Raw genomic sequence first — 23,199 nt, 5'->3', positions numbered from 1 at the left:
ACATAGAAGACTCAGAAACAAATTAAGGCATTCTTGCTAAATCAATGATTTTCCTTGAATGGTCAGTCCACTTGAACATTGGGAATTTAATTAAGAAATCTATTAATTTGCATTTTATTGTTTGCTGGGTGTAGTAAAACCTTTAAAGTGAACTTGGATTGTATTTGGTCTATTTGCTCATTTTCTTTGTGCTTTCCTATGACCCTAATAATTTATTTAACACATTTACTAATTGAATATAAATACATAGCATTGCTTTAGATATAGTTTAACCTTTAGGACAACCTTGGAAACACTAAGGGGTGTCCTTGGAGACTCAACCCACTTATCTGGCCACAGTCAAATACAGCACACAGCCTGAGGTTAATAAAGACCTACTGCTTGTTGAATGAAAGAAAATCTCATGGGTTAGTAATGTTAAATGATATCATTAACCTAGCCGTAAAACACATTACTTTATACAAGTATTCATTCTACTTGGTTATAATTTGCTTTCTATTTCTCTTTCATTCTTTAAACGTTTTTCTCTAATAAAATAGACTTCAGTTTACCTTGACAAGAAAACCCCTGCATTCTTACCTGAATTGTCTGAGAACTGAGGCTCATCCCAGATTACAGCATGTTCCTTCTCGGAGACCTGGGTTGGAGGTGGGGATCTGCACCAGTCTATGGCAGGTGGTTCTACATCTAAAGGACATGAAATCAGAAAAGCAAGGGCCAGCTGATATTTGAAAGTTATGTGGAGCTTTGTAAGAGAGCTGAAGTCTTCTGGTGCTGGTAAAGACCCCTGATCTTGTCAGACACAAGGCTGGCCCTGTGGCCTCTTTAATAATGAGGTATGTTTTATCCCTGATCCCTTAGAACATCAAAAGGAAGAGCTGCTTCTTCTTGCACTGCCCTCTGTCTGCCAAAGAAGAAATGTCAGGTGAGCACAAGCCGTGTGATGCAGTTCTGGATGTGGCTGGCATTTAACTTGCAGCATGAGAATTCTGATATCATTCTGCCTAAGGCATTTGACTGCTAACCAGAAGCCTGGCAGTTCAAACCCACCAGCCACTCCTTGGAAGGAAGGTTGGGCAATCTACTTCCGTAGTGATACTGCCTCTGAAACCCAAGGAGAGGTCACTATGAGTTGGATCCGACTCAACGGCAGGGCGTATGTATGCTCATAGCATTTGCGTTAACCCACTTGGAAGTAAAATGAACCTCCCTAGACAAGCTGAAGGAGAGAAATGAACAAACCAAGCACTGCCAAGATCTGCCTCTCGTCTGAAGGGTCAAGACAGGGGTGACAGATGACTAAATGGAGGGATCAAGGTGCAGAGGTCTGTGCCATGTTGTAGAATATGCAAGACGTGATGGTGTGTGATAATGCTGGAAGGCCAGGAGGTTATACTCAAAATGGGACACTGGAGTGGAAGACTTCGAAGGTTGATGAATTTTAGGTGAAGACAATGACCAGAGTGTGGCTGTCGGCGTGGAGTGGGAAGCTGAAATGGAGAGGAAATGTAAGCAGGTTAGAAATTAAGGAATTGTCAGTCTGTGTTGCTGGGTACTGTAATCCAGGAAGAAGGAGGATAGATTTGGGGCGAGAGTGGGTGAACAAGGTTTCAAAGTCCTGATTGAATATGGTGGAGTATTTAGGCTATCAGTAAATGACAGCAAAGAGAGTGTGCTGGAAATAATTTTAATATAACTTGGGACTTAATACATTTGAAATACTCCTATCTATAGTCACATGCCTTTGAGGTTTGAGGAAGATAGGAAAAATACAGTTTTTAAAAATTTTATAGATAAGGAATGCCAGATTAGGTAAGCTTAAGGGACTTACTTAAGGACATTCAGCTAGTAAACTGCACAGTCACAGGTCTTGATAGGCAAGGATATTTCTAGCCATCATATATAAAATCATCTTATACTTTGAAATTAAATTACTTATAACTGTAAGAATACAGATATTTCTGTGATAAACTAAGTCTTATGATTAAAGGTCTAATTTGTATCTTTTCCTCATGCTTCTCATTTCATTAGTGCAATATGTCAGGTTTACAAATTTACTAGACTGAAAATTCTGTAGACCAGTGATGGAATCTCCTTTGCTCATAGTTGGGTCTCCACTGTTAGCATAGCACCTGGCCCATAACAGGTGGTGAAAGTTAAGTTGCTGAATAAATAAAACAAGTAAGGTATGCACATGATATGTCGTGCACTTTGAGAATGTGAATCAAGTCAATTCACAGTGAAATTTATAAACCCGGCAGCATTTGCTATTTTCCCAAAAGAAACTGCAAATCAGTAGTTCCAAGATTTCCTAAGGTGGTTTGATCTTATCCAAAAAATTTAAAATTGGATCCCATGTACAGGAGAGCAATAAGAATATGTCAACTACAGTCAAAAGAATGGAAGTACCAGAAGATGAACTGTCTCCAAAAGAGAAGGAAAACCCACTTCAAAGCAAGTGAGGGAGCATTCTGTGGAGTGCTCCTGCTTGGCTCTATTCAGCCCACCCTCATTTATGAGTTAGATACCAACACCCTGTTATCTGCAGAAAACAAGAAAATGTTGGCTGTAGAATATTCTCTCTCTCTCTCCCTCTTCTTTCTCTCTCCCATTCTTTTTTCCTCTCTTTCCTCTCCTCTCCCCTTTTCTCTTTTTCATAATTTGAAAATTCAGCTAGTGTCTAGCTAGACATGTGAGTGTCGTTGTAAATTACACCTTGCTGACTCTTCATTAGGAAAGATTAAAACTTGGTAGACTTTTGAATCACATTTCCACATTTAAAACCATAGTATCAAATGTAAGAAATCCAACATATTCTTCATGGGACAGGTAAAAGTTCACATGTATAACAATACTGAAAAAGCAATGGGAAAAAAAAAAAAAAACCCTAGGTACTACAAAATGAATGAAACTGATTTTGACTTGAGTCTTTTATCTACTTTTGTCAAAATCTATAGTTTATAGGATAAGGAGACAGTTTGATATACTTTAGTTATCTCAAGAAGTTATGTAAAATTCTAAAAATAAGATGAATTTAGTGTATTGAGTTTTAAGTAAACATACTAAAGTAGATTTGAAGAAAATAACAAAATGTCAACATGTGGTAAATACCCAGCTTTATGCATAGAGCTCATTGTGTGTCAGGCATTAGTGAAAGTGATTTATATATCTTAACTAATTTAAAACCTCACAATAACTCTATGAATCAAAACATTTATTATTTCTATTTTCTGAGGAAGAGAAGCCTGGGAAAGAGAATTAAAAAAGAATCAAAATCACCAAACCTTCTTAAAAAAAAAAGAAAGAAGAGTAAAGTAGTGAAGACATGTCAGAGAAGCTAAAGAAGGGGTACATTTTGATAAGGAAAGGACAGTCAATCTATAAATTCTGAGGAAAGAGTATGTAATTTAAAGACTGAAAAGTACACAGTGCAACTGACATAAGAGACCACTGGTGAACTTGAAAATCAGTTTATTTAAGTGAAGGGGACAAACGCCAAATCTGAGGACTTTGAGAAAAAACGGCAGTTAAAAAGATAGAGATGGGAACCATGGGAATTTTTCAAAAGACTCACAGGGAATGAAATCAAAGAGATCTCCTGATAGCTAGATGTGATGATGCAGGTTTCAAAGAAGTTGCTCCAGAGGTTCTAATGCCAGTGGGAAGAATTAGTTCAAAGGTAGTTGGTGAAGATAAAGTAAAAGAAAGTTCCTGGGGTACTCAATTGTCTTCACAAACTTACCCAAATACATCTGAAGGAGACTTACCAATAACCTTGATATGGAAAGTACAGCTGGCTTGGTTGCTGGACAGATCAACTGCTGTGTATGTGATAGCAAAATCTCCAATTGGGAAAAGATAAGGTGGGGCAAATGCTGGATGGACGCGGATTGCCACCTTGTGGAGATAAATAAATACATTGAAAGTTAAAATTCATATAAATTTATATTTGTTTCTTTATATATTAGTAATATTTGTTGTTGTTGTTGTTATGTGCCGTCGAGTCGGACCCGACTCATAGCAACCCCTCCTTGGGTTTCCAAGGCGGTATCACTACTGAAGTAGATTGCCCAACCTTCCTTCCGAGGAGTGGCTGGTGGATTTGAACCACCAACCTTCTGGTTAGCAGTCAAGTGCCTGAGGCAATTATTAATTAAAGCATGATAAAATACTTCATATACCGTGAAAAGACAAAAGGCCAGGCCCAGCCTTTTGGTGTATTTCTTTTCACTCTGTTCTATTTACATAGTTTATAGATTTGGCATATCAGTAAGCTGTTTCTTGATTTTATATATAATATCTTAAGACATTTTTTTAATGGTATCAGAAACTTTAGAACTTAAGATGACCCTTAAATGTCTCCATAATAATCTGTAGAATAAATATAATTCCTCTAAGAAAATCTGGTGAAGGGCATTTAATTTGTCCCAAATTTTACTACTATAAATAGCTCTGGTAGCACAGTGGCTAAGACACTTGCCTGCTAACCAGACGGCTGGCGGTTCAAACCCACCAGCCACTCCTCGGAAGGAAGGTTGGGCAATCCTACTTCCGTAGTGATACTGCCTCAGAAACCCAAGGAGGGGTCGCTATGAGTCAGGGCTGACTCGACGGCACATAACAACAACAACAACAAAATAGCAATGGGATGAACAGTTTTGCACATATAATTAAAAATATTTTGATTATTTCCTTATAATGTATTTCTATCAACATAATTATTAACTCCAAAGTTATTAACATTTTTTTGGTAAATAATACACAATTTATTTCCCAAAGCATAGTAAAAATTTGTATTCCCATTAGGAAAGAGTGTAATGACCTCCATTAGCCTGGGAGACTAGAGTGGTGATTATGTCCTCTGGATCAGAGGTATATGATGCTGTGATAACCAAAAAACCAAACTCATTGCTATCAAGCCGGATTCAACTGATAGCGACCCCTCCTTGGGTTTCTGAGGTGGTATCATTACAGAAGTAGATTGCCCAACCTTCCTTCCAAGGAGTGGCTGGTGGGTTTGAACCACCAGCCTTCTGGTTAGCAAATAAATACCTTAGGCACTGCGCTACAAAGTGTAAAGTCAGATCTAGTTTTCTTCATTTTTGGTATCTATTTTCTATATCCTCCTGGATGATATTTTTCCCAGATCTTTAAATGCTGTTGTTGTTGTTGTTGTTATGTGCCGTCGAGTCAGACCTGACTCATAGTGACCCCTTCTTGGGTTTCTGAGGCAGTATCACTATGGAAGTAGATTGCCCAATCTTAAAATGCTAGGTACCAAAATATGTCTAAACATTTCTCTCAGTTTACTAATTTTCTCTGAAGCCCATGAATTATTTGGAACTGTAGATTCTCTGGGCTTAGCTCATGGAAATTTTCTTCTGTTGTATCATCGAGTATTATGTTTGTTCTAGTCTCTTTTTTTTTTTTCAAGAAAAGTGATTGCATGTTGGATCTTCATGCTCTGTAATCCATGGCAATCATTTTTATTCTTACCAAGAATAAATCTCATTAGATAGGGGCTATGGATTGAATTGTGTCCCCTGAAATATGTGTTGTAAATCCTAACCCTGTGGTTATAATCTCATTTAGAGATGAATTTTCTTTGTATGTTAATGGGCAGTATTTGGGTAGGGTCTGTCTTAAGTCAATCTCTTTTGAGATACAAAAGAGCAAATTAAGCAAGCAAGCAAAGATGGAAGAAGACAGATGCCATGACACATGAAAATGACCAAGAAACCTAGAAAGAGAAGCCAAAAGGAAACAAGGACCTTCCCACAGCTCACAAAGAGAGAAAGCCTTCCTCCAGAGCCGGCATTCAGAACTTAGGCTGTGGCCTCCTAAACTGTGAGGAAACAAATTCCTGTCTGTTAAAGCCGCCCACTTGTGGTATTTCTGTTACAGCAGCACTGGGGAACCAGGAAAGTTGGGAAGTTTGGGTTCAAGACGAAGACATCCTTTGGCCTACATTAAATGTGCACAGGGAGTTGCTTCCAAGTGGATGGAAAAAGGAGGCACTGATTGGGAGAAACAGAGACAGCTCTGAATAACTCAGCAGGTAGTTATCTTGTAAAAGGGAATAAAAACCTGGTTTATAAGTTGGCATAGTCTTTGATATGCTGAGCTAGAAGCAGTCAATGAAATTAAGAAATGTTTACTGCATCCTGCTTGCTGGCGGTTGGACTGTCTTTATCCAGAGACTGAACGATACGTAATCCATGTGTCAATGTAAGCATGGGCTATATTTGGTGTTAATTCTCCTCACATCCTGGAATATATTCCTGTACTCTTCTGAGAAGATAAGATGCTGCTGCTGCTGCTGCTACAAGATGGATTCATGGGCCTTTTAACGGAAGGTGCAAACATCACACAAGAGAGACTGTTCACATCACACATCGCCCTATCAGTCACATGTGCACTTTAAAAAACAGATTTAAAACCTCTTTGATTTTTAAGTATGTTCAATACTAGTATCGGGACAGTTCTTTTTTGTTGTAACTCCTCCAAATACATCCTAGAGGCACAACTTATGCATTTTTTACATGCAGGTGTGAAAATAATCCATTAGAGTATTGGTAAATGGTCAATATCTCACATACTTATAGGACATTTACTATCCATTTGAAAAAGTTTAAAAATATTTCCACCAGCCTTACCTTTTCACCGGAGTTGTCCTTGGCTATTGGGATTTGCCAGGTAATATTAGCAGAGTCTTGCTGTTCCTGAGTCTTCGCCTCTATGTCCTTGGGACAGCTGATTTGAGGCGGCTCAACATCTGACTCAGAAAATACACAAATCAATTAATACATTGATATTTGATTCTAAGTCAATTAAGAAAGAAGTGAAAAAACAGAATTATATTAACCCACTGTGACTAATTTTTTACATAATTGATCTGTAACTGTCTTCAGCATTTCTCTTACCATGACGTGTGAAGCCCTTCCAGCACTGGTACCTGTTGATCTCTTAGTCTCCTGTCTTACCACTTCCCTACTGGCATTCACTCTCTGCCCTGAACTACTGTCAGTTCCATGAAAGCACCATACCCTTTCTTGCACCTGGCCCTTTGCCCAAGTTCTTTTACTACCTCAGTCAACGCGCCTCCCCTCTACCCAGGTAACCTTGCCCTTTAACTCTCAGTTTAGATATCAGCTCTCTGGGAAGCGTTGTCTGACTCCCCAAGTCCATGTCAGTGCTCAGTGCATAAGTCCCCGCAACTCTCTCTACTTCCTAAACCATCAAACTTGACATACCAGTTTGGAATTGAGTTTTCTCCTTCAATAGAATTAAAGTTCTTTGAAGGCCAGGATATCTCTTGTTGCATTGTCTTATACAGTGCCTGGCATATAAGAGATACTCAAGAAATATTTTTTAATTAAATAAAGAAATAAACAGGAAAAAGAATGACTGTTAATGCATGGGAAAGAGCTGCATCTGAAAATGAGGCTTTCCCTTTCATTGTTTTCACTGTGATTTGGGTGCAATTTTACAAGCCGATTCATTTTACACTCAACAGTTCACACACATTTTGTTTCACATCGATTTGATTACCGTCCCCACAACTGAACAGCTCTCCTTCCACTCCTCCCTGTGCTTATGTCTTCCCTGTGTCCTTCTTACTTGTGCATTCCTGTCTGTCCAGCTTTCTCCCTGTACAAATGCTTCTCTTCCAATCTCTCATGGTTGACTGTTCTAAGGACTGCACCTTCCTGGTGTAGCCATCAGCTCGTAGCCCTGTCTATTTGGCTGAGAGCTAATCCACAGGAGTGAGTCCAACTCCAAGCCCGAAGGGTATACTGGGGCCATAGTCTTGAAGGTTTCATCGGACTGTATCCAAGCAGTAATTCTGGTCCCTTTCATGTTTTTAAATTTTGTTCCACATTGTTTCTCACACTCTCTCCAGGATTTCCAATTTTGATCCCTTTCTGAGTGGTTAGCATTGGTAGCTGGGCACCAGCTGGTTTTTCTGGTCTAGGGTCGTGTAGGCTGGGGTTCCTGTGGCCCATTAGTCCCTTGGAATAATAGTTTCTACATGCCTTTGATTTTCTTCGCTCTTCTTTGCTCCACATGAGGAGAATTCAAGTTACATTTTAGACGGCTGCTCACAAGCTTTTAAGATCCCAGTTACTATTCATCAAAGTAGTCTGTAGAACAATGTTTTTGTGTACTATGTTGTGCCAATTGAACTTGATGTCCTCTGTGACCATGTCCCTGAGACTGCAGGCCCAGCAACTCACTCCCTCAAGGTGCTTAGTTGTGGCTAAGAAACCAAAAACCAAACCAGACTCACTGCTGTGGTTTCTGAGCTGGTATCACTACAGAAGTAGATTGCCTAACTTTCCTTCCAAGGAGTGGCTGGTGGGTTTGAACCACCAGCCTTCTGGTTAGCAGTCAAATGCCTTAGGCCCTACACCACCAGAGCTCCTGGTAGCTAAGAAGTTATCCTAATTTTGTCCCATTAGCTCTGTGATGTATGTGGGCATTTTTATATCACATACAAATCCACATGTAGGGATATCATCTTCCAGACCTATGTATTGTCATTGGTATATTCTCTTTCACCTATCCATACCTGATCTTCTCGCCTGTATAGCTATGTATCCACCTGTAGAGTAGTGTTTGATATTACTGATAATGCACTATTGTGTAGGTAGTAGTATTTACCTTTATTGTCTGTACCTCTTGTGCACCTCTCTGTGTCCTCCTTTTCCCTAGTGTTAATGTGCTAGTCACACAGTTTTGTTGTATTACCTTTCCCTTCACCCAAACTAATACATGTCTCTTAACTAGTCATCAATTTTTCTTCTTCTCCCTTCCCATCCCTGTACCCAACAAAGAAAATTCCCTGTGTAAACCTTTCCCCGACTTTTATAATAATGGACTTATATAATATTTGTCCTTCTGTGATTGACTTATTTTACTTAGCATAATGTTCTCCAAGTTTGTCCATATTATCAGGTGATACATAGACTCTTCACTATTCTTTAATGTTGCATAGTGTTCCATTGTGAACGTACCATAGTTTGGTTATCTATTCATCTGTGGATGGGCACTTAGGTAATTTCCATCTTTTTGCTATTGTGAATGGTGCTGCAATGAACATGAGTGTGAGTACACCTACTCATGTCTTGGATCTCACCTCTTTAGGATATATTTCTAATATGGGATTACTGGATTGAATAGTATTTCTATTTCCAACTTTGTACGGAAACACCATACCATTTTTTCACAGTGGTTGTACCATTCTACAGTCCTTACAGCAGTGCAAGAAAGTTCTAATCTCTCCACACCCTCACTATCATTTGTTGGTTTTCATTTGGAAGGGGAATGCTTTGAGTTTCTCTCCATTGACAAAAATGTTTGCTGTTGGTTTTGCATATATGCCCTTTAATATGTTCAGAAATTTCCCTTCTATTCCTATTTTGCTGAGAGTTTTCATCAAGAATGGGTGTTAGACTTTATTAAATGCCTTTTATGCATCAATTGATATGATCATATAGTCCCTTTTCTTTGTTTTATTTGTGTAATAGATTATGTTATTTTTCTGATGTTGAACCATCCTTGCATGCCTAGTATAAATCCCACTTGATCATGGTGTATTATATTTTTTTGTATCATGTTGGATTCAATTGGCTAGGATTTTGTTGAAGATTTTTGCATCTGCATTCATGAGGGATATTGGTCTGTTGTTTTCTTTTTCAGTGGTGTCTTTATCTGGTTTCGGTATCAGGGTTATGGTTGCTTCATAGAATCAACTTGGGAATATTCCATCCTTTTCTATGTTCTGGAATAATTTGAGTAGGATAGGTATCAGCTCTTCTCTGCATGTTTAACAGACTTCTCCAGTGAAGCTGTTTGGGCCAGGACTTTTTTTTAGGGGAGTTTTTTTTTTTTTTTTACTAAGTCCTGCTCAATTTCAATCTGTGTTAGTTTAGGTTGGTCTTGTATTTCTAGAAATTTTTCTGTTTCTTCTAGATTTTCCATTTTGTCAGAGTACAGTTCTTCCTCAAATCAAATCAAGCTCACTGTCATCAGTTGATTCCAACTCATAGCAGCCCTCACTGGTTTCCCAAGGCTGGAAATCTTTACAAAAGAAGACTAACTCATCTTTCTTCTGCAGAGCAGCTGGTGGATTCAAACCATTGACCTTCTGGTTAATAGCCAAATCCTTTACTACTGCACCACCAGAGCGCCTTCAGTTCTTCCTACTATTCTGTTATTATCCTTTTTATTTCAGTTGGTTCTGTTGTGATGCCACTCATTTCACTTATTATTCATGCTATTTGCATCTTCTTTTTCTTTCCCTTAGTTAAATTTGCCAGCGGTTTGTCGATTTTGTTAATCTTTTCAAAGAACCAGCTTCTAGTCTTGTTGATTTTTCTATTGGTTTTCTGCTTCATTTATTTCTGCTCTCATCTTTATTATTTCCCTTTTCCTGGAAATTGTAGGCTTTTGTTGCTCTTTTGCAATTTGTTAGAGTTTCTGGACTAAGGTGTTGATTTTGATTCTTCCTCTTTTTCCAATTCAGTTAATGTTTGCTTTATATATTTTGGAGCTTTCTCATTGAGTGCAGAGATATTTATTATGCTTATGTCCTGCTGGTCTATTGACTCTTTTATCAACATATAATGCCCTTCCTTGTCCCTTACACTGGATTTTGCCTTGAAGTCTATTTTATCAGAAATTAATATGGCCACTCCTGCTCTTTTTTGGTTGCCATTAGTTTGATACATTTTTTTTCATCCCTTGATTTTAATTTATTTTTATCTTTGTATCCAAGGATATGCTCTTGTAGGAAGCATATCGATGAATCTTCTTTTCTTATCCAATCTGCCATTATCTCTTGACTGGTGCATTTAGTCCATTCACACTCAATGTAATTAATGATAGGTATTAATTTATTGGTATCATTCTCTTCTGTTTTTTGTTTGTTATTGATGGTTTCTTTGTTCCAAATATTTTTCTGTACTGAGTTCATTTTGTTAATGAGTTTTCTTTCCTTTTCTTCATTGTTGTTGGCTTTGTGTTTTTCACAAAATCACACAAAAAAAGTCCTTATGATTTTCTTTCTTGTTTTGGTTAGAAAGCTTATTATCTTCTTTGTGGTGACCCTGTAGTAGATTCTCATCTCTTTAAGTTTGGAGCAGTCTGTTCTACATTGACATTGTCTCCACTTCCTTTCCTTTTGGAAGTTTTGTAATTATAGCAGTTATTCCTTCTATTTGCTTTGTAGTTGGCATTGTTTACAGATGCACTCCTCTAATTCTCTATTTTCTTATTTGTAAGCTTATTTTAGCTTTGAGAATTCTTTTTCTGAGTTGGTTTCTAGGTGGTATTGTCATGTGCCTTAATCTTAATTTGTCATCTTCCATTGTTGGTTTTCTGTTGGAAGGACTCCCTTTAGCATTTCTTATAGAGTTGGTCTTGTTTTTACAAATTCCCTTAATTTCTGTTTGTCTGGGAATGTGTTAATTTCACCCTCATATCTGAGGGACAGTGGCTGGATATATGAATGAAGCTTCCAAGTGGAAATAATTAGTAGTACTAAAATGTACTAACTAAACAAACAACAACTTTGTCAATGTTATTTTTTACAGTGTGAAAATTTATACTACTGATACCAAATTAGATGCTCTAACAACTTGACGGCACTTAACAACAACAACAACAACAACACAAAGATTCACATTAATCAAAATAGAGTTAAACTCAGACCTTCTTATATGATATAAATACATTTCCTTAAGTCATGTTAAACTGGGTATTTCTAACTTGGAGATGAACATATATAAATTAATTTAATTGTGTCTCATATCTTCTTGTTTCTTTAAAATTTTATTTAAGTCATATTTTCTTCTTCTGGGTCTTACATAATCTCCAAATGAAGACAACTGTAAAATCATACTTGTGCCTAACATGACAGAACTTCCCTCATAAAGATGAACAGTAACATATCAACTCTTTGAAAATGTAAAAGAAAGATTTGATTTTTTCCATTCATACTTAAATAATAACTTTACTAAATTTGGAATTTATGATTATATTCATTATCTCTTCATATTTTATAGATACTACTTCATTTCCTTTTGATTTCAGAGTTGTAAATGAGAAGCTTAATGTGAGTCTGATTCTTATTTCTTTTGTATGATTTGTCTTTTCTCTTTGGAAACTTAAGATTTTCTCATTAACTTTAGACCTCAGAATTTTCACCAAGAACAGTGAAGGGACCCTACACCAATACTAACAGGCTACTCTGATCTAAACTTTCAAGCCTTTCTGTGCCTCAGAGAAACTTTCTTTTACTGATGGGAAAAATATTTTCCTTCATCACTTTCCTCTGTCCTGGAACTCCTTATTAAATGGATGTTGGGGGTTTTAGAGTGGTATCTCTTAATGTTCATCTTTTCAGTTTGATCAACTTTGATAATTAACTTCTTTGTGTATTAGTTCTCCATTCTGAGAGGACGTCAGGTTGGTCTTCCAAATCACTAATCTTTTTAGCAAAACCCATTCTGTATTTTGCCTTTCTCTTAGAGACATTCATTTCCAGATAATCTCATTTCTAGGAATACTTTCTTGTTCTCAATAGCTCCTTTTCCTTAGAAGTCTGTTCTTGCTGCAGGGAACATGGCAATTCCCTCTTGTGAATGTGATTGGATGCAGGCTTCAAAATGCTGATAGCCTTTCTTTCTTTCTTTTTTTTTTTTTTTTTAAATCAATCCAGTTTCACTTGCTTCATAGAGAACAAGTCCTCAAAGATTTTCATCTACCGATGAAAAACTTACCTGACCTTCAGCCCTAATATTATTCTTCTTCTGCTTCTTTTTCTTCTGCTGTTGGATGGCATTTAAAATTTTTAAGTCCACTACTTTAAACCAGAAATCCTCACAGAATCTATTGGTGTAACACTTACCATTTTATTTTTGGTTTGCAAAAAAAGTTGGATGTTGATAACAATTGTCCTGTGGCAAAGAGGAAAATATCATACAGCTCCCATGTGTCATTATTTAGCAATTTGTTTTTTCACACAACCAATGTAGGAGACCTACCTTTACAAGCAACTGTCTGAACTTTGGCACTCCACTTTCCAGAACTGGTGCACCTCACTTCTTCTCTGGCTCCCGATAAAACGAATCCCTGTCGGCAACTTAACTGACATATAGTCCCAGGTTTGGCTGGCTGCTTCCCACAGTTAGGGGGAGACACAATGACACCCTTGGGCTTCTGAAAGGTGGAGCAGTGACGTTCTATTGTTGGGAAATAAGAGAAAGTTATTTGTGTTCCCACAGATTAGAAATGCCACAATTTCTCTTCACTCAGAAAAAAATAAATTTTTTCTACCTTGGGATTAACATAGCAATTAAATGATAACTATGTATGACATTGAACATGTGATGTATTATAAAAACTAAAAAGAACCAAAACTCACTGCTATCAACTCGGATTTGACTTACAGCGACCCCTCCATGGGTTTCCAAGGCGGTATCACTACAGAAGTAGATTGACAATCTTCCTTCTGAGGAGTGACTGGCGGATTTGAACTGTCAGCCTTCTGGTTAGGAGTCAAATGCCTTAGGCACTATGCCAACAGATAGATGTATTATAAGCAATGTTAAAAATACCTATTTAGTTATCTCATGTTATTTCACCATATATCAAAATCTTGAAAGACTTCTGATATTTTAAATCAATGCTCACTGCAACTTTGATCACTGGCTTGGAGCACCTTTATGGCTTTGAAATATAAAATAGTAAATTGATCCTGTCATTTATAGATTAAGAGATGTATTCAGCAATCAGACTCTGTATTTTAGGAGTATTTTGGTGCTTACTTCAAGCAAACACATTACAAGAAAAGTTTTTATACCCTACGTAAAATCACTGCGTGATAATTAGGGCCATGGCCCTTAATGGTATCTTCAGCAGATCAATTGGGCGGAATGCAGATAGAATGAAAAATCAAGGCTAGGACTTAATGCAGTGTGTGTGCGTGTGTGTGCACGTGTGCACACTCGTATTCTCATTTATCCGCTGTTGCAGTCGTTCCACTGGCAGCCTCGCTCACTTCGTTAGTCCGTATGTCCCATACAATAATAGTTAACATTCATCCGTATTTACTGTTCATTCAAAATTATTCTAAGTGCTTTAGATTTATTGACTCTTTTAATCCTATGCAGTAGGGAGTGTTGTTATTATTTCCATTTACACACAAGGGAACTGAGGCAGAGAAGTTAAGTAACTTTCCCAAGGTCACCCAGTGGGTAAATGGTAGGATCTATAGGCTCTCAACCACACTGCCGCTCTGCCTCTTCCCTGAAGCAATTTCTTTCAAATCTCTGTGCCAGGAAAAGCCGCTTCCTGGAGAAACTTTGCTCTCTTTATTTTTGCACAGTGTGAGCATCGTGACTGCCCCTATTGCCCATTTAGCTTTGATCAACAGGAAAATCAGAGTCAATATGAATCAATTGCAATATAATGACTATTTGGGGCTCAGTATCATATATATGGGATTCTTTCTTTATAAATTCTTCTTTTTGCTGTCATAATTTCGAGGATTTTATTTCTTGTTAATATTCTCTTTTTTTATTGTTGGCTTATAGTATTTTGGATGAACATGGCTTTATTGTTTATATAGTCTAATCTACTGATGTTTTCTTGGGAAAATATTTCCATTGGTTTTATGCATTTTAGTAACTTCTGAGATCAGTTAATAATCACTTTATATATTTTATATTTTCTTCTAGTTTTTCATGATTTTTATTTTTTTAAAAAATATTTATCTCTTAAAATTCACATAGAATGGGTACCTAAAGGTATGCAAAAGTTTTGTATCATTGTGTTTTTCCCAAGAAGCTAGCCAGTTTTCTTATATGATAAGCTGAATAAGTATTTTTTCAATATTACATGAAACTGTTGTGCTTCAGGATCTAGTCAGTCCCTTTGACATACATGGTGATCCTTGTACACATAACTTTTGCAGCTTTAGTATGTATCTTAAAAACCTGGGAGAGCTAGTTTTCCTTCATTATGCCTATTTCTCTTCCTTTTCAAATTTATTTTAGAGATTGTTGCCTGTCTATTCTTTCAGAGGATCCCGGGTACTACTCCCTAATCTCAAAAATGAGGCAAAAAAGAAAATCCCTGTTAGGCTACTGAATGAGGTTCTATTTTATCTCTATATATATTTGAAAGAATTTACACCTGATACAACTTTATAGGAATGTTAAGGTGATCTGTTTGTTCCTTAACAACATTTTATATTTTGTTTCATACAGGTTCCACACATTTCTATTTAAGGTTACTATGTATTTTATATTTCTTATGTGATTTTACATTATATATACATGTATTTACTAATGTAGCTAGAAAAGCTATTTATTTGTTATCGTTATGACTTTAAGGAACTCTCATTTCTCTAGTAGGTTCATTCTAGTTTTCAGTTTGACTCATACTCTATAAATGATGATGATTTTGGATCCTAGTAACTATAATCTCATGATCTATTGCAAGGACTAGAGCTTAGTGAACAATATGAAATAACAGACATGATTCTGTGCACGCTGTTCACTTTTCAGATTTGACGACTGTCTTGTTTCTCTACAAGTGTCTCCAGCTTTACGATGGGCATTTCTTATTATGTCAGAGTTATCAAGATAATTTGAGTTTCTTACAATTTTATTGAAAATGTGTTTTAAATGAATGCATTTCTCTAGTGCCTAAGGCATCTGACTGCTCACCAGAAGGCTAGTGGTTCAAACCCACCAGTCACTCCTCAGAAGGAAGACTGGGCAATCTACTTCCCTAGATATACCACCTCAGAAACCCAAGAAGGGGTCATTGTGAGTTGGATCTGACTCAATGGCAGTGAGTTTGGTTTTTGTTTTTTTCTTGTACTAAGCAACTCTGTGAAAATTTCCTGTTTGAAATGATGAAGTAATTTATCATGTTGATGTTGTTGTTAGGTGCCGTCAAGTTGGCACCAACTCATAGCGACCTGGGTACAACTGAACAAGACACTGCCTGGTCCAGTGCCAGCCTCACAATCCTTGCTCTGCTTCAGCCCCTCGTTGCAGCTACTGTGTCATTCCATCCTGTTGGGGTCTCCTCCTTTTTTGCTGACCCTTTACTTTACCAAGAATGAAATCTTTTCCCAAGGACTGGTCCCTTCTGACAACATGACCAAAGCAGATGAGAGGAAATTTGGCCATTCTCGCTTCACTTTGTCCACGACAGATTTGTTCGTTCTGGCAGTCCACAGTGTGTTCAGTAGTCTTCACCAATACCACAATTCAAAGGCATTAACTCTTCACTGGTCTTCCTTGTTCGTTGTCCAGCTTTTACACGCACATGAGGCAACTGAAAATACTATGGCTTGGGTTAGGTGCATCTTAGTCTTCAAAGAGACATCTTTGCTCTTTAACACTTTATGTTGATAGATTACTAAATTCTAAACACTTCTTCCATTCCTATTACAAACTATACTTATTTTGGTAGGCCATTCTTTTGAATGTGGATTGCTAGTATTTTTGCTATTATAGTTATACATAGGGTTGGTCTCTAGTTTTCAACCTTTGTTTGATAATAGTTGACAACAACAAAATAATAGTTTGATAGTATGAATTGGATAACTTTCCATTCTTTGGGCTAAATTATATGGTATGTTTGTTGTTAGGTGCTGTCGAGTCATCTCCTACTCATAGCGACCTCATGCACAGCAGAATGGCCAGCCCTGTGCCAGCTCCACAATCTTTGCTATACCTGAGCCCATCATTGCAGCCACTGTGTCAATCCATCTCATTGAGGGCCTTCCCCTTTGTAATTGTCCCTCCACTTTGCCAAACATGGTATCTTTCTCCAGGGAATGGTCCCTTCTTATAACATGACCACAGTAGGTGAGACGAAGTCTGGCCATTCTCGCTTCCAAGGAGCATTCTGGCTGCATGCCTTCCAGGACAGATTCGTCACTTCTTTTAGCAGCCCATGGTACTTTCAGCATTCTTTGCCAGCAACACAACTCAAAAGCATAGATCAAGTATGGCAAAAGGATACAACCCTAACACACTCCCTTCTTGATTTTAAACCATGCAATGTCCCCTTGTTCTGTTCGAGTGACAGCCTCCTGGTCTATGCACAAGTTCCTTATAAGCACAATTAAGTGCTCTGGAATTCCCATTCTTCTCAATGTTATTCATAATTTATTATGATCCACACAATCAAATGCATTTGCATAGTCAATAAAACACAAGTAAATATCTTTCTGGCATTCTGTGCTTTGAGTCAAGATCCATCTGACATCAGCAATAATATCCCTTGTTCCACGTTCTCTTCTGAATCCAGCTTGCATTTCTGGACGTTCTCTGTCAATATACTGCTGCAGCAGTTTTTGAATTATCTTCAGTAAGATTTTATTTGCATGTGATATTAATGATATTGTTAGATAATTTCCACATTCTGTGGGATCAGCTTTCTTTGGAATGGGTACAAATATGAACTTTTTCCAGTCAGTTGACCAGGCACTTGTCTTCCAAATCTCTTGGCATAGCCAAGTGAGTGCCTCTAGTGGCGCATCCATTTGTTGAAACATCTCAATGGGTATTCCGTCAATTCTTGGAGTCTTGTTTTTCACCACTTCCCTCACTGGAGCTTCGACTTCAATATCATTGGTTCTTGATCATATGCCACCTCCTGAAATGGATGAACATCATCAACAATTCTTTTTGGTAGAGTGAGTCTGTGTATTCCTTCCATTTTCTTTTAATGTTTCCTGCATCATTGAATAGATTGTCCATAGAATCTTTCAATATTGCCACTAAAGGCTTAAATTTCCTCTTCAGTTCTTTCAGCTTGAGAAAAGCTGAGCGTGTTCTTCCTTTTTGGCTTTCCAACTCCATGTCTTTGCACACTTCATTATAATAATTGACTTTGTCTTCTCAAGCTGCTTTTAGAAATCTTCTGTTTAGCTCTTTTATCTTGTCATTTCTTCCATTTGCTTTAGCTACTGTCTGTTCAAGGGCAAGTTTCTTCTGACATCCATTTTGGTCTTTTCCTCCTTTTCTGTCTTTTTAATGACCCTTTGCTTTCTTCATGGATGATGTTCTTGAATTCATCTCACAATTTCTCTAGTTTTCAGCCATTGGCATTCAATGCATCAAATCTATTCTTTAAATGGTCTCTAAATTCAGGAGGGATATAATCAAGGTCATATTTTGGCTCTCATGGACTTGTTTTAATTGTCTTCAACTTCAAGTTGAACTTGCATATGAGCAGTTGATGGTCTGTTCCACAATCAGCTCTGGCCTTATTTTGGCTAAAGATACTGAGCTTCTCCATCACCTCTTGCCACAGATGTAGTCAGTCTGATTCCTGTGTACCCTGTCTGGTGAAGTCCATGTGTATAGCTATCATTTGTATTGTTGAAAAAAATGTATTTGCAATGAATAAGTTGTTGGTCTTGCAAAATTCTATCATGTGATCTCCAGCATTATTTCTATCTCCAAGGCCAAATTTTCCAACTACTCGTGATTCTTCTTTGTTTCCAACTTTTGCATTCCAGTCACCAGTGATAATCAGCACATCTTGATTTCATGTTTGGTCAATTTCAGACTGCAGAAGTTGGTAAAAATCTTCAATTTCCTCATCTTTGGCTTTGATGGTTGGTGAGTAAATTTGAATAATAGTAGTATTAACTGGCTTTCACTGTAGGCTTATGGATATTATTCTATCACTGACAGCATTGTATTTCAGGATAGATCTTGAAACATTCTTTGTGACAATGAATGCCATGCCATTCTTCTTCAATTTGTCATTTCCGGCCCGGTAGATCATATAGTTATCTGATTCAAAATGGCCAAAACCAGTCCATTTCAGCTCACTAATGCCTAGGGTATCAATCTTTATGTGTTCCATTTCATTTTTGACAACTTCAAATTTTCCTAGATTCATACTTTGTACATTCCATGTTCCGATAATCAGTGGATGTTTGCAACTGTTTCTTCTCATATTGAGTCGTGCCACTTCACTAAATAGAGGCCCCGAACTCTCTACTTTACCCATATCATTAAGGTAGGCTTGACTCTGATGAGTCAGCTCTTTCCCAGTCATATTGTCTTCCAACCTGAGGGGCTCACCTTCCAGCACTGTATTGGACAATGCTGCAGGGCTATTCATAAAATTTTCCAGCAATATATCAGACAGTGTTTCACTACTATTCATAAGGTTTTCACTGGCCAATTCTTTGTGAAGTAGATGGTCTCTTCCTTCTTCTGAGTCTCTCTCAGTGTGGAAGCTCCACTGAAACCGGTTCACCATGTGCACCCCTGCTGGCACAGCCATCAGCATCACAGCAACACACAAGCCACCACGCTACGACACACCAACAGACAAGCTCGTCTCCCTTAGCTGTTCCAACCTCTCCACTCACTTCCTGTGCTACCCGCTACCTATTCCTGCCGGCCCTGTCTGCCGCTGCTCCCTGCCACCTGGGGGCTGTCCCCTGCCTGCCTTACCTGTTCCAGGGACCAGCCCTGTCTGCTGCTGCTCCCTGCCCAAATTATATGGTATACAAAATACCTATTAAAAATTTGAAAGACTTTTCCCTTACTGATCCTTCAGTCATTTTTGTTGTTCTTAGGTGCCATCAAGTTGACTCCAACTCATAGTGACCCCATGTACAACAGATTGAAACACTGCCTGTTCATGCACCATCCTAACCATCCTTGCTATACTTCAGCCCATCATTGCAGCCACTGTGTCAGTCCATCTCGTTAAGGGTCATCCCCTTTTTCACTGACCCTCCACTTTACCAAGCATGATAGCCTTCTCCAGGGAATGGTCCCTTCTGACAATGTGACCAAAATAGGTGAGACAAAATCTGGCCATTTTCAATGAGCACTCCAGCTGCACTTCTTCCAGGACAGATTTGTTCATTTTTTTGGTTGTCCACGGTACTTTCAGTATTCTTTGACAACACCATAACTCAAAGGCATCATCTCTTCTTTGGTCTTCCTTATTCATTGTCCACCTTTAACATGCATATGAGGTGATTGAAAATGCCATGACTTGGGTTAGGTGCACCTTAGTCCTCAGTATTTTAAAGAGGTCTTTTGCAGCAGTTTAGCCCAGTGCAATATGATGTCTGATTTCTTGACTGCTGCTTCCACGGGTGTTGATTGTGGATCCAAGTAATATGAAATCTTTGACAACTTCAATCTTTTCTCCAGTTATCATGATACTGCTGGTTGGTCCAGTTGTGAGGATTCATGTTTTCTTTATGTTGAGGTATAATCCATACTGCAGGGTATAGTCTTTAATCTTTATCAGTAAATGTTTCAAGTCATCTTCATATTCAGCAAGCAAGGTTGTGTTGTTTGCATATCACAGATTGTTAATGAGTCTTCCCCCAATCCTGATACCATGCTCTTCTTCATATAGTCCAGCTTCTCAGATTATATGTTCAGCATACAGATTGAACAAGTGTAGTGAGAGGATACAACCCTGACACACACCCTTCCTGATTTTAAATCATGCAGCATCCCCTTGTTTTGTTCAAATGACAGCCTCCTGGTCTATGTACAGGTTCCTTATAAGCACAACAAAGTCATTTTTAGCGGTAATTAATAGTCTGTTAACGTTTCCTATTTTTTTCATTAGTATAGTAATTGTATATTTGCATTTCTACATATTTTTAAAATCATTTGGGAATTTATATTTTCCTAGAAAATCATACATAATATCAAAGGCTTACAATTTATTTGAATAGATTTATACATGGTGTTTCATTATTCTTAAAAGAAAATAAACTGAAACCTCTGTTTTAGTTCTATTGAAAAATTCTACTTCTATATTTTCTTATATTTAAAAATCTATTTTATTACTTAATCCAAAATTTGCCTCTTACTCCTGCTACTGCATCCACCTCCCTTTATAGTTCATTTTCTTAATTTAATGACTCCTACTATGTTCTTTCAATTTTCCTTGGCCAAGTTCTTTTTGTAACTTTTGAAATTCACATTATTTTCATTCCTTCCTGTTTAATAATGAAAGAATTTATAGCTACGAAATTATATCAGTACATAATTTAGGTCACTCTCATTTTAGAAGTTTTTTAAATTGTTATTTTTGAAGAACTAATTGTATTGATTTTATTTCTCTAATTCATTTCCTTTATCTATTTTTGTACTGGGATCTTTATGTTTTTGTGTGTTTTGATTTAGTCCCACATTTCAGAAAATGTTAAGAACATTGACTCTCTCTTACATTCTGCAAAGAACTTTTCTCTATTGTTGCTCTTTTAATAATGTATAAAATTCTTTTGAAGTACAGAAATCTGATTTTTTATATATTCAAATCTACTGTTCTTTTATTCTTAGGAAGTTCTCCTGCATTCAAAATTGAACATTTTACATTTTTTTTTCTTTCTAATTTTAATTGCTTCGTTTTTTATATTTCTCTCTTTAAACTGCCTGAACTTTAAGGAGGTGTTTTGTTGTTGTTGTTTTGTTTTCTTGTGAGATGAGAGTCAAAACTGACTAAGTTTTAGATAAGTTCTTTTTCCTCATTGACTTCTGAAATATCCTTCATTAAATATTATATTCTTCTATAGACTATTGTATGTTTGTAGTTCTATGCAGTTGTACTGTTCCGTGCATACTTGTATCATTAATTAACTATTTTAATTACTATGGCTTCATAACTTATGGTGGGGACAATAAGTCACCTCATTGTATCTTGTGTTCAAAACCTTTTTCATTTGCACCAGCTATACTTTGATATAAGGAGCTCTGGTAGCGTAGTACCTAAGGCATCTGACTGCTAACCAAAAGGTTGGCAGCTCAAATCCACCAGCCACTCTGCAGAAGGAAGACTGAGCAATCTACTTTCATAAAGATTTACCACCTCGGAAACCCAAAGAGGGTTGCTACGAGTCGGAATCAACTCAATGGCAATGAGTTTGGTTTGGTTTTAGTTTTATTCTTTGATATAGTCAGTATCAGAATTGACTTGATGGCAGTGGGTGTTTAATATAAAGAGCTCTGGCAGTGCAGCAGGTAAGTGCCTGCTGGTAACCCAAAGATCAAAGGCTTGAACTCAACAGTCACTCCAGTTGGTTCCAACTTCTAGCCACTCTATAGGACAGAGTAGACCTGCCCCACAGGGTCTCTGAGGGTGAAATCTTTACCAAAGCAGGTTGCCATATTCTTCTCCTGTGGAGTGGCTGGTGGGTTCAAACCACTGGCCTTTCAGTTAGCAGCTGGGCACTTCAACCAGCAGGGCTTCTCATAAGTTTAGATTACCTTTGATTAAATCTTTACATCAATCTGTAAGGAACTGATACATGTATATCATCCAGTTTTCCTGTCCTGCGTCCTGGTATGGATCATTTGTTGGGTGCTGCTGAGTTGATTTTCTACTCATAGTGACCCCATGTGGCAGAACACAACTGCCCCACAAGGCTTCCTAGGCTGTAATCTTTATGGCAGCAGATTGCTAGGTCTTCCTCCCTGGGAGCTGCTGTGTGGGTTTGAACTGCCAACCTTTTGGTTAGAAGCCAAGCGCTGAACCACTGCATCACCAGAGCTCCTTTATATCCATTAATTCCCTAATTATTACTATTTTTTTTTTTGAAGTTGGTTCTTTAATTACATGCCTCTTAGTGCTCCCAGGAATACTATATCTGACATACAATAAATCACAAAAAACAAACAAACAACTAGTTGCCATGGAATTGATTTTGACTCCTGGTGACCCCACATGTGTCAAACCAGAATGGTGTTCCATAGAGTTTTCAATAGCTGCTTTTTCAGAAGTATATCATCAGACCTCTCTTCCAAGGTGCGTGCCTCTGGGTAGACTTGAGGACAGTCAAGCACTTAACCTTTTGCACACCCAGAGACTCTGAACCCTACACATAGTAGGGGTTCACTACATGGTAGACATCGTCATAAACATCATCATTACCACTGTCACTTGTGACTACAGTGCATAAGCAGCAGCAAACTAGAAAAGCTATCCAAGCAGTGAGAGATCATAAGGCTTAGGGAGGGATTAAGCAACAAACCTTTTGATCCAACAGAAGTTTGAGGCCCATCTTAAAATTCACAGGCTCATACTTTTGTCCTTTCATCAGCAAGGTAAAGGTAAATTGTACTTAACAAAGCAAGGCAGTTACAAAGCATTGCTTAAGAAAATACATCCAAATTG

The 23,199-nt window shown here is 37.7% G+C and overlaps 1 protein-coding gene across 1 annotated transcript in view; it reads right to left on the bottom strand.

The window, feature by feature from the left end:
- SVEP1 (sushi, von Willebrand factor type A, EGF and pentraxin domain containing 1) overlaps nucleotides 1-23,199 on the bottom strand; it is a 239,190-nt gene that overhangs the window by 134,071 nt on the left and 81,920 nt on the right. The window contains exons 7-10 of the mRNA XM_007936774.1: nucleotides 13,050-13,247; nucleotides 6,657-6,775; nucleotides 3,768-3,897; nucleotides 580-687 (exon numbers count right to left, since the gene is read on the bottom strand). Coding sequence (XP_007934965.1) covers nucleotides 580-687; nucleotides 3,768-3,897; nucleotides 6,657-6,775; nucleotides 13,050-13,247 — 555 coding nt within the window. The remainder of the gene's footprint in view (nucleotides 1-579; nucleotides 688-3,767; nucleotides 3,898-6,656; nucleotides 6,776-13,049; nucleotides 13,248-23,199) is intronic.

The sequence above is a fragment of the Orycteropus afer genome, unplaced genomic scaffold (genome assembly GCF_000298275.1).
Source record: "Orycteropus afer afer isolate SDZICR_OR568_19922 unplaced genomic scaffold, OryAfe1.0 scaffold00037, whole genome shotgun sequence".
Classification (NCBI taxonomy): Eukaryota; Metazoa; Chordata; class Mammalia; order Tubulidentata; family Orycteropodidae; genus Orycteropus; species Orycteropus afer.
This window is presented reverse-complemented; position numbering and strand designations above follow the sequence as displayed.